Source organism: Haemorhous mexicanus, chromosome 6 (genome assembly GCF_027477595.1).
Source record: "Haemorhous mexicanus isolate bHaeMex1 chromosome 6, bHaeMex1.pri, whole genome shotgun sequence".
NCBI classification, from domain to species: domain Eukaryota; kingdom Metazoa; phylum Chordata; class Aves; order Passeriformes; family Fringillidae; genus Haemorhous; species Haemorhous mexicanus.
Window position 1 is genome coordinate 43,131,201 of NC_082346.1, and position 12,357 is coordinate 43,143,557.

Genomic DNA, 12,357 nt, shown 5'->3' on the forward strand with positions numbered 1-12,357 from the left:
AGCACACACTGGGTTGAACAAGTTTTTACCTTGTGGGTGATAATTTAGTTACTCAGTAAGATTGGGATTGCAAAGGCAGCCGAATCTGCGCCAAGACTCCTGTTCTTTGATGTTAGCCTTGAAGCTACTTGTCCCCTCTTATTGGGTCCTTTTCTGTAATAACATAGAGATAAACCTTTCTCTGTTAAAATAAAATTCTCTTAAAAAGGGAATTGAACCTTAATATAAGAACAGAAAAAACAGGAAGGAAAAATGGAAGACTTGAATTTAAGTGGTACAATTTCCTTGTGTTAGAAATGTCTGTAACAATGCTCGTACATAAAATGGTTTTTATTGCAATATCAAAAAAGAGTTACGTGCTGTGCAATATTTTTCCCGCTGTTTGTGTCCTTTCATAACTTCAGGTTGTCTCCATTTAATTGTAGAGTATGTACTTTGCAGTAAAGCTTTTTATGTTCTCTAGGGAACAAGCTACAAAGAAAGACCAGAATTACAGTGACCCTTTGGGAACTGAGCTTATTCATGCTATGCAAAATCATGAAAAATTTCTTGATGCTACTGTGCTATCACTTGTGACTTAGTTTCTGTACTTACAGAGAATAACAAGTTCTTTGGGGATATTTTGTAAAAGAGAGTACTGGTGCAGTCTTGGAGAGGATTGTAAGATAAACTTGGAATACATGGGAGTTTACCAGAACCAAAAAGCCTGAGACTATCTCTCTAGCCTTTGTTTTAGTTTTAGATAATATCATTGGCAAAAAAATCTCTGGCTGAACTGTTGCTGTTAGACTGCACGCTGGAGCTAGGCCTTCTTTTGGGGTGGGAAGCTCAGTCAGCAGTGACTTCTCTTTGGGAATTAGAGGAAGAGGAGGCAGGCTGTTCCTGCTGAGTCTTGAAAACAGTTGGTACCTCCTGATATAATTCCAGTCTTTGGCAAACTGTAGGGGTGAAACATGCTGTTGTGGATTCTAGTAGCAAGAGAAGGCACTATGGAAACTTGGTATCTTAGTTTCTTCTGTTCTTCCCTTAGTAACAGTAGTGGCACTAGGTGGCTTGTCATGAACCTACTGTTGTCACAGGGTGAGGCATGTTTTGCTCTTTCGGTTGTTGTTCTCTTTACTTTCTCTGCAGAGGGAAATGGCAGCCTTGCTGAAGTTGGTAATTGCAGAGGATATACTTTTAATTATCCTACGCTCATGTGACTCCACATCTTTGTCCTGCCTGTGTATTTATTTTTTCAAGTAGTAGTGGAGTTTCACAGTGGAAAGAGTACTGTGACTACTGTGTTTTATCTAGGAGGTACATTTTCCAAATGTGGAAGAGGGCCAGCAAGATGTTTCTGGGCGAACTTCTGACTATTGAGCAGATCTTTGTGCTAGGCCCTGCTTGGAATCTGTGAGGCTTGATCCAATTGCCAGAACATGGATATTATGTAGCTCCTGATGTCCTGAGGCAGCAGAGATATCTGTCTAGGGCTTGTGGGTATGTCTCAGAATAGGTGAAACTTGGGGCATTATGGAGCAACAGTGGAGACTTCCTAGGAGACCTTAAGTCATTGCAAGTGGCTTTAGAATCTGTGTTTAACAATGGAAGTGAGTCAACGGGGATACCCTGAAGAACTTACTGTCCTAATAAATAAGGCAAACACAAGGGAAAGGAATGTGGAGCTCCAGCAGCATGGTTAGAGCTAGTTGAGATCGAAAGGTTTCCCATGTGTATTTGAAAAAATGGACAGAATGACTAACTGGGTGGGAAAGATGGAGCTTTAAAGAGCCAGCAATTTGCAAGAGAATTGTGTGGGAGAGGAGCACAAAGTCAGAGGAGCCAAAACACTAGGAAAGGGCCTCCGAGGGGCCAAGGAAGGGAATGGCCAGCAGCAAAAGAAGCAGGAGCTGGCTAGTCAAAACAAAATGCACTTTTTCCTGACTGGGGCTGGGAGGCTGCAGACCAGCTGCTGTTGCAGGCCCACTCATTGCTTCTCTGCCTTGGGCACGAGCTGCTGAGTTTTCTGTGCTGTTAATAGTCATGGGTCTTCACCAAACCTGAGACTGTATTTTAAAATAATCTATTAAAGTCATCAGAAACTTCTCCTGGTGAAAATGCTTTGCTAATATTTATACTTACTGTCCCCACCTTCTCCTTTTCCCTCTACTGCAGCCATTCCTGTCTGGGGAGTGAGACAGCAAAATGTAGATTTAGCCTCGTTTCTTTGGAGTGAACCAGTTCTTTAACTCTCTGCTGTTTTGTTTCCCATTCAATGTCTGGCTACTGACTCTAGAAGAGTGAGCAAGCAATGCTCACTGTTCTGCCATTTCCCCCCTTCCAAGCCTCCCCCCTGACCCTAGCTTATTGACTTCCCATTTTAAGCCGCATGAGCTTTTGCACAGCTGTGTGCATAGGAAGATCTTGTCAAGCAGTCCAGCTCCCCAGAGCCAGCATCAATGTCAGGCAAATGACAAAAGGCCAGGGCCAGAATTCAAGGGAAGAAACATGGCAAAGAAGTTCTCCTGCTTTTATTTCAGGCACTAGGGAACTGGTTAATTCCATGAAAATCCTTGTCTGCCAATACCCTGTTTTGTGGTGTTTAAAAAAAAATAAAATTGTTTAAGTTGCCCTGATGATTATGAAGTCTATTTCTTAATGCTGAAAGAAGGAATTGCATTAATGCCAGCTTCTGATTTACACTCATCTTTGTGCATCCTTCTTGCAACTCTTCCAAACTAGGGAAAATGTGTATAGAGTGAAATAGTAAAATCAGATTTGGAATGGGAAGCTGGCTCCCATCTAACCTGTGTAGAGCAGAACACATCTAGCAGATGTAATATGTTATGACTGTTGTAGAAGCTATGGAAAAAATATTTCTGTTGTGGTTTGCTTCAAAGTGGTAAGCTAAAAAGTTATGGGAGGTTGTCCATCTAGATGGAGTTGCTGAGGAGTGCTGTAACCCCATGGGGATGTTGCAGAAAACATACAGGAATAATTGAAAAGAAGCTGATGCTTGAAAGAAGCAAGATATTCTCTAGCTGACTGGAACAATGAATAAAGGGATTGAAAAGTGGACAGGAGAATGAAATTTTGTTGTTTCCAGGATCCAGTGGAAGAGGTAGATTGAACCTGCTATGCTTGTGTCAATTCTATGTGAAAGCAAGTAGTGGAGTTCTGTATGAACTACAGCTTGTAGGCAGTAAAGAGTTTATTTTTCTATATAATACTTTCCTAATATTTTTGTTCCCCTCTTTCCCCCTCCAGGGAAGAATATATTTAAGTTTAATTCTGAGGAAGTGAAAATTGCCACTTGAGGAATGTTATTATTTGTTCATCCCTAGAGAGTTTACTGGATTTAACATATGTAATTTAGATAGAAATGACCTGGTAGAAACTAATGTTGGACCTTATGTGAATGCTTAAAGATGCAGTAGGGTGAACTTAGTGTCTGCTGTGTTTTCAGAGCTATATGGTTTTGATGTCCTTATCGATGACACTCTGAAACCCTGGCTGTTGGAAGTGAACCTGTCCCCATCATTGGCCTGGTAAGTGATTCCCAATTTAATATGAGGCAAGGACTGTTGCTGAAGACAGTTGTCTTTGAAACGTGTGGTCCTAGGAGGGCATGGTTTCCTGATGCCTGCGGATTTTGTTCTAGAGCTGATTGGCAGAGAGGATACTCCTTTGCTTTTTTAAACCTTTGGATAAACAAACTTACTGCAGCAATAGGTTTTGAAAGAGCCCAGTTGGGATTCCATTTGTTTTTTAATTATTTTTCTTCCATTTTCACTATTAACACTTCATAATCTCTCATTATAGATAAATTTTGGAGCTCTGTCAGACTACTGTGTTGGATTTCAATGTTCTTGGCTGATAGAAGGTTTTAGATTTTGGAGTCCAAGCAGAGTTCAATCAGTTACACTTTACTTGAGTATGTACAGGAGTTCTTGGGCTCAGTCTAGTACTCTAATCAGATAAATTCTAAAGAGTGAGTGTTGACTTGGCCCTTATGCTGACCCTCATGCTCTAATGGAAATTGAGAATTTTTTTTTGGTAGGTCTCTCAGGTATGACTTTATGTGGAAGAGGCATAGTTAAGTGTGGTTTTTAAGAATTCTACAACAGTACCTTTTATCTACTTCAGGAAGTGTAACATACATTCAAAGAAAATGTTTCTAGCCCTAAGGAGAATTTAAACAAAGCTGTATAAGTCTGCATTAGGACGCTAAAAGCTGTGGAAAAAGGATAAAGAGATTAAGCCATTGCTCTCTGATCTCTACCTATGTACGTGAAAATCATCTAATTTTCCTCTTGTTTTTACCTGTTTTAAGAAAGCAAAGTAACTGTATTGGGAGATATACTACATACTGATGAATTCCTCTAATTTAATGCCAGACAAATAATTCCTATTATCCTCTGTTGTATGTGGGGACAGTGATGCTCCTTTGGACCTGAAGATCAAAGCTAGCATGCTTTCAGATATGTTCACTCTTGTAGGTGAGTGAAACAAAAAAAATCCTTCAATCTTTCTCTCATTTAAAACCAGTAAAAGGGAGGTTTACAAGCTGCATGTTCCTAGATGAGTATAATAGATGTGAACTCTAGTTAAGGAGAGCAGCTGTATTTAGCACTGAGAAGTGATATATGGACATTTCAACTTCAGAATAATCATCTGTTTGTGATGCTTAGGTGGTTTTAAGAGTCCCTAATTTGGTATTTGAAGACACTGCTCTCTTTAGCTTTCAAAGTTAGTATTCATGCACTTAAGATGAATGTGTGGGTTTTGGTTGGGTTACTACAGTTGGAGTACTGTCTAGAGCCGTGTCCCTTGCATCTTGATTAGTTGCTTGATGCAATTTGCCCTAATAGTGAAAGAAGTAAAATTGTCATCAGGTATGCTGCTCAGCTGTTTAAAAAGCCAAATCTATCTCTGTGCTGCTATTCAGTAGCCTACTTATTGATTTAAGTACTTGGTCTTGAAGCAAGTTTTTGGTCAAAAAATGCAATGCAATTACAGTTTAGGATTAAACAAAGCAAGGTATAAAAAAGAAAAAGATCCTTATTGGTCCTTGAACAGGGACAAGAAGGTAATGTATAGACTGAGATTGTGAACAGAAATGCTAGATTCATCTTTCAGGGTTTGTCTGTCTTAAAGTTCTCATGTGGCTCTTGGTGCCCATAGGCTTTGTATGCCAAGATCCAGGCCAGCGGTCAAGCCGGAGCATTTATCATTCGTCTGAATCTGTCAGAAGAAATCCATACCAGAAGCTGCAGGTAAGTGACTTCTACAAGCTCTGGCTGAGGAGCATAGGAGGAAGTCAGTGTCATAGAATTTGACTCACAGGTGAGAGAGGCAGTGAGCAAGATTATCTGGATTTCTAGCATAACTATGCAAAATGAAATTTTTAACTGTGAGGGTGGTGGGGCACCGAAACATATTGCCCAAAGACTTTGTGGACTCTGTATCCCTGGCGGTGTTCAAGACCAGGCTGGATGGGGCTTTGAGCACCTTGTTCTAGTGGAAGCTTCCCTCCCCATGGCAGGGGAGTTGGATTTAGATAACCTTTAAGGTCTTTCCAACCCAAACCGTTCTGGGGATACACCTGCATTTTGGGCTGTTCAACCACTTTGATTTTGTTGTTGACAACAAGCTTCCAGAACCCTGGAGCTTTATGAGTGTCTCCAAGACCACCTCCTAGGTGAAAAACTTCTTGCATTTGAAGTTTAAGGCTTCTTTCCCATTGTCTTTTGGAATCTCACTTTCTTTCCCATGGATCATTGGACTGAGGCCTCATGTGTCTTGCTGTGACTGCCCCTTGTCTTTTCTGTTGAGGTAGTGCTTTCTCAGCACTGTAATGTGGAAGGACAGTTGTTCTCTATCTCTTTTTGTCCATAAATATCTGTGGAAATGGAGCATTCACAAAAGGCAGGGAGATCTGTTACACCACTTGAATTTTCAACTCATTTCTCCTCAGGCTAATAGGCAGATGGTGTTCTCTGACATCTCTGCAGCTGGTGGTGCTGTGATGGACATGCAGCATGGCTGCGTAGCTCAAGTTCAGTTAGGAAATGACAAGTCATTTTTGTTCAGTGACAGTGTACCAAGACACTGTCCATTTTGGTATAGGGAAAGCTCACAGAAATTGCAATATTTTGTCTCTTGTAAAACTTAAGAGTCTTCAGTCATTGTGAGAGAGGGGAGTAGCTGGTAAGATGAGATTTGAGTATCTTTAGGGTGCATGTCTGAGTCTTAAACTTCTAAGACAAATATAATAGGGCTTTAAATACTGATCACTCTGACTGTATAGGTGCTCTTTGAGGCAGACAAAAGGTACATGAGGTAAATCAGGAACCATACAAAAGAATTACCCTTCTTTCTTAGAATAATAGGATGAGATCCTGATGATTTGACAAAATTATACAAGACAATCTCAGAAAATTATGCTGTTGTAAAGCATTGAATTTTAAGGAGGCTTTCAACTTTGTTTTGCTTAACAAATACCCACAAAGAGATGTAAGGCTGGCCAGTTGAAAGTTGCAAAGATTCATATGATAGTGCATTGGTTATGAGACAGGATTAGGGTGATTCCCCTAACTAACCTATATTTAACAGGAACTGTTTTTTAATGCAGTGATAAAGTTTTACAGCGTTTTTTTTCTTAAGTACCTAAGTGGAAATTCCATGGCTAGATAGCTGTTTAGATCTTTCCATGGTCCCAGAATGTTTTAGCTTGTTCTTTGCTGAATACTTTCTATCTCGGATTTTTTGATTTTTGATACCTGTTCCAATTTTCTGTTGCAAAGGGTATATGTAATATTCTGTTTTTTCTTACCACCTTCATGATGGCTTAAGTTTTGATCATTCACATAGACCATTTTTAATCATGGTAATAGTTGCTGCTTGGAAAAGAACTGTTGGTGCCAGTGCTCTTGAGAGTTCTCTTCAATAACTGTCTTGAGATGGTTACTCTCTTTTCTGAGTTTCACCAGACTGGACTGCAAGTTTCTTGTGCAATTTCTTTGGTTTGACTCTGACCGTTTCTCCCTCTAGGGAAATGAACAATTTTGTTTCTTCCTTTGTAACTTCTTGTTGATTTGGGCTGGAGCACTTTCAGTTAATTGTAAGCAATGGAGGGACCCTGATCTGTTTTGAGTAGACCAACTGTAAAGAGGAACTTATCAGTAGTACAGCTAGAAATTATAGATAAGATTCTCAGGAGACCTTTCTTCCACCATGTGCTCCTCTTGGGTGTTGGAGAAGAGGAAGACAGCCTGAATACCACTGAAGGCAAGAAAAATCTGAGCTCTGATGATGATTGTTTTCCTTTGAACCTGTCCCTATCCTTAAACTGGTTTTACTTGTAGGCCTGATACTACCAGGTAAGTAATACAGGATACTTCTTGACATTCTAATGTTGCTACACCTGTGTTAGAAAGTTAAATAGTATCTTTTTTTCTCCACAAGAACTGGAATATTGTTGATATATCTAAATGAAAGTACTTGTAAAATTATGAGATTTTTACTTCCCCCCGCCCCCGTTCTATGAACAATTTTACTTGACAGCATCTTTCTCTTTGATGCATAGCTATTAAATATTTTCATATGGGTGACTCTTAGTTTACAAAAATATGAAATTTGCTCATCATAGTTGAGTTCAGTACACTTTTGAGAACCGTATGTCCAGATGCATTCTGCACAGTTGAGCATATCTGAGGTTAGAATGAATGCTGTGTTTGGAATGGGGACAGGATACATTTGTGCAGGATGTGAGGAAGATATAAGTGGTTAGCTTTATCTCTGGACTTCAGTTATCACGGAATCATAGAGTGCTTTGGATTGGAAAGTACCTTAAAGATTATCAAATTCCAACCCCTATGCAATGGACAGGGGTTCCACTAGACCAGGTTGTTCCAAGCCCCATACAGCTGTCTTTGAACAGTTCCAGGGTTGGCACAACTTCTCTGACCAACTTGTTCCAGTGCCTCACCACCCTTTGCTTATACTGTTTTGTTTAGGGTACTTGCCAGTCCTCAACATGTCAGGCAGGGATCATAGTGTCTTGGAAAACACAAGGTTTTTATTCTCTTTGTGTGTTTCTTGCAGCGTCCTGTGTCTGCACAGTCACCAAGAGCAAACAGCAGATCAGTAAGTACCCTTCAGCTCCCATCACCTGCGTAAGGGCTTACGCTTTCAAATGTTACTGTGCACAGTGCTTAGTCCCCAAATATATTTTACGGTTTGAGTAGCCTGGGGCAGGGGGATTGGGGGTAAGAGGGAAGTCAACATGAGAAGAGGACATGGCACTAGCATGTTTCCATGCAGCAAAAACAAATGTTTAAAAAATATTTACATTGCTTCTAGCAGCTTAAAAAAAAAAAAAAAAAAGACGGGTGAAGCTTGCTGAGAGTCAAGGTCAGCTGGATCAAATCCCTCAAAGTTTTTAAGACTACAAGTCTGAATGAGAAGGTAAGCACAGGAAAATCTGTGCAGACAAAATTCAGGTGGTCCTACAAGAGAAGTAATCATTTTCTTTGAGACAGTCCTCTGAAGGACACTGCAAATGTTTGAGAGTGAACTGGGTCAAAATTGATGCAGAGAAAATAAGGATTTCTTAAAGTTAATGGAAAAATATGGGACTATTGTTACCCTAAGTGAGACTGATCTACCTTTCTAAGTATTATATTTGTTACCCTTCTTGCAAGTTGTATAGACAGATGGAAATTAGTTTACAATTCTAAGCACCTGGCCATGTGGGGACATGTTAGGCATTATTTTGCTGCTGGGCTTCCTGCACAAATGTAGTGTGAGTTATTTTTTTTTAATGGGGTTTCCCACCAGGAAGAGAAGGTAGATGGAATAATTTTGAGAACCTAATTCAGTCTATTTTCTGCTCTTTGTCATTCTGAGTAAGTTTAGCTGAGGCTCAGAGGAAAGAGTATTACTGAATTACAAGGTTTTGTAGAGAATAGGAAGGATCTTTGTGCCAACTGCTGTCAGTGCTTATTAAAGTAGAATCATGATTTGGAAACCAGGGTACTTGCAGAATTTGGAGATATTCCAGAATGGTTGGATTTATCTATACTTTTATAGATAAGCTGGGTCAAAGAGGAAACAAGATCTCTGTGAAGTTGGAGACATTTCTGTGCTACAGCCAGAGGGTATTCTGTAGTGAAACATGGAAAAAACTGTGCAGGAGGTCCAGCAAAGAGAGTTTCCTCTAGAATTTTGACAGCCATGTAGTTCTGTTCTCAGGGAGGAGTCAGAGCTGCCCAATACATAGACATAAATTTGCTGTTTATATTTAATGTAATCATCTCTGTGTTGAGACAATGGAAATTATTTCTTTGAAGTGTTTCCTTAGTAAAGCAGATAATTTAATAGATTGAAGAATTTCCTGTAATATTCTCTTGGAACAGCAGTTCTCACATGATGATGGATTGTTATGGTAGTGTCAGGAAATGGGAAATGGTTTTTAAGAGAAGGTTACCTCTCAGGTTTTAGAGAAAGCTGTTAAGCAATGTTTTTGAGCTGTGGATTAGAAATGGAAGAAAGCTTAGAGAGAAAGACTAAAAGTCTTTAAATTTAGTGCCATCTACAGCATCAAGCAAACCTGTTTTATTGCTGGCATTTTTATTTCTTCTACAGATGTTTGTGTCTCCTGCTTTCTCATCCAGATTGTCTTGTTTTCTCGTCTCTTTTTAATCAATTTTAGTAGGCTTAACAAAGTGTTACAGCTGGTACCTGCTATGTCTGTTTTATCTTTGGATTTTTCAGTGCTAATCACTGCAGTATTACCTATTCTAGTGCAATGCCTGTTGCTTTTGCTGTTGCTTCATCTACATATTCTGAGTAGCCACTTCTCATTTCTATTGAAACGGAGAGAATGGAATTCAATTCCCGTAATCTTTACAAATAAAGATGCATCCTGATCTTACCATGGAATTTTTTTTTGTATCTGAGCAGTATGGGATATTCCCCTGGACTTATCCACCTTAAGGTTTCTGTCATGTTTTTCTCTTCTTTCTAGATTAAGGGTCTCTGCATTCTTTGCTCGCGATAGAGCTTAAGTAAACTTTGAATTTAGTAAAAATGCTTGAGACCCTCTCAGTAGACTCTTTTAGTGCTGTTATTGCAGAGGTAGTTTATCTAAACTGAGCCTAAGACCATCTTAAATGTACTTGAGAGCAAGTTCAAAGATTTCTTTCTTGCTTGGATTTTAAAATGGTAAAATCCTGATGATTTGAAGACATTTTGAATTCCTGTTCTTTTGTTAGAATTGGCCAGGACTGCCCATCAGGTTAAAAATAAGCTTAGTGATACTGTCTGCAAATTATTGCTTATTTTTAACAAATTTGCGTATGTATGCAAATTTGCATGATGTATCTGTGTACATCTGCAGGATGTGTTTGTTAAGTGTGAGAAGTAGCAAGCTGAAATTGAGCAGTATAGCAACAAAAGAATAACAGGTGGTGAATTTTCCCTGCAACTTTTATCTCACCGAGGAATCACAGTTCTGTTGTGCTAGTGTAGCAACACAGCTAGAACAGAAAATCATGGTTCTGGTACCATTGATGTGTGAATCCAAATGTAATTGGGTCTTGTGAATGCTGACTCCAGTGTCCCTCGGGTGAGGATTTTCCTGTATGACATTCTGACTTTGCTGCTTTTGGTATGTCTCCTGTTTTTCCAGAAGGGGCCAGAAGTGTCAATACTGGCAGTGATGCCTGAATTGTGCCTCCTGCTAAAATCTAAGAATCTGAGTACTAACACATAGTGACATCTGGGCTGTGAACTCTTCAACAGCTGGGGTGTGGAATTGTGAATTCTGCCTGTAGTGCTCTGAAGTGTAGATCCTGCTAGGAATGGGGTCCTGGAATTTGAAAATAATTTTTTTTAATATGAATGTTGAGAGAGGAAAAAAAAAAAAAATCTGGATTCACACTGTCTCTACAGCATACCCGTCCTCTGTCTGCCAGTGATGCTGAAGTTAAGAGCTCGATGCCCTTAGGCAGGGAAAAGGCATCAGGAAGGCACAGCAGCTCTATGCTAGGCCTCTCCATGGAGGAGGTAAGGAGGCTATTAAATAGCTTTTATTTACCTCGGCTTTCATGCAGTATGTGGGGTTATTTGCTCAACAAATAGCAAGTGCATGTAAATGAAGAATGTGACAGAAGAAGAGTAATTTGAGTTTTGAGAATTTGAGTTTTACTGCTTGTATTGCCCTTGCCATCAATCATGCCAAGCAGAGATGTGCTTGAAGTAGTGATAGACTCCTTCAGAATTTAAATGCAAGACAAAATTCCTTAAGAATATCATTATCTACCCAGTCCATTTGCAGGACTGAATAGTCTTGTTTTCTGAAATTCAGAGATTTTTGGAAGATTTATTTTTCATTGTTATCTATTTTGCTGGCTATTCTCTATTTTTCTTTTTAATCAGATCAAAGTTCTTCGGCGAGTGAGGGAGGAAAATGAACGGAGAGGAGGCTTCATCCGGATATTCCCTACTCCATTAACATGGGACCTTTATGGGTAAGAATAAGAATCTGGTAGGATGGCACTGATGCTCTGTGTTGGCGGATATTCTGTATTAGATATGAATAGATCAGGTATCTTAGCATTTAAAAAGATGTATTAAAAGTTTTGGCAAAGTTTATTTTAGCCTTAAATAGTCTTTTTTCTGATCATTGTTTTTATCAGCTGCTGCTTTGCATAACTCTACCCCATGGAAAGCTGTTGGATGTTATTTCTGGTATTGCTTTTCTGTTAGAATGAAAGTGTCTTCCTTTCAGATTTTTGCCATCTCCTTTTACATCTGCAAGCTGCACGCTGTGTACTCTTTTCATTAGGCCATAAATGCCATATAGGACTCACTCCTTCTGAAAGTTATACTATATTACAGTTTTCTAAGTTTATTTTTCCAGTCTGTAATGTTTTCTCTGCCTCTTGCATCACAAGGAACTTCAGCTGAGAAATTATAGCTCTCCTCCTTTCGTCTTTTCTGTTGTGGTGCAGCATGTTGTCTGAATCCACTTCTAGGATATTTTTTAGAGGCCATTTATTTCTGCATTGTGCTGCCTTTCATTGAGTTGAGCTCTGTCTTGATAATCCTTTTTTTTTTTTTCTTTTCCTAGATCCTTTCTGGAGCACAAGACATCAATGAACTACATGCTGGCTACACGTCTGTTTAAAGACAGGTAGAAAGCTTCTCTGTTTTGGAGAGAGGTAAAGGGCACAAACAGTACAAAAAGGATTGATTCCTCACTTATCCAGTGTTATAAACACCAGTCTGGGATTTATAGGAGTGGTGATAATTGTGAATCTCTTTAGTGTGCCAGTGATTGTTCATCATATATTTATGTGTTGTTCTTCT

General features: G+C 39.4%; 1 protein-coding gene across 6 annotated transcripts in view; it reads left to right on the forward strand.

Annotated features, from left to right (window-relative positions):
- The window catches only part of TTLL5 (tubulin tyrosine ligase like 5), a 129,190-nt gene that overhangs the window by 29,172 nt on the left and 87,661 nt on the right, over positions 1–12,357 (forward strand). For 5 of the 6 annotated variants that reach the window (XR_009486985.1, XM_059850018.1, XM_059850013.1 and 2 more), the window contains exons 13-19: positions 3,449–3,530; positions 4,420–4,481; positions 5,167–5,258; positions 8,089–8,130; positions 10,939–11,052; positions 11,425–11,516; positions 12,119–12,181. Coding sequence is in view for 5 of the 6 variants with exons in the window: in XM_059850018.1 (XP_059706001.1) it covers positions 3,449–3,530; positions 4,420–4,481; positions 5,167–5,258; positions 8,089–8,130; positions 10,939–11,052; positions 11,425–11,516; positions 12,119–12,181 (547 nt within the window). In the remaining variant the exon portion in view is untranslated. The remainder of the gene's footprint in view (positions 1–3,448; positions 3,531–4,419; positions 4,482–5,166; positions 5,259–8,088; positions 8,131–10,938; positions 11,053–11,424; positions 11,517–12,118; positions 12,182–12,357) is intronic. The other variant, XM_059850017.1, reaches the window with a different exon arrangement.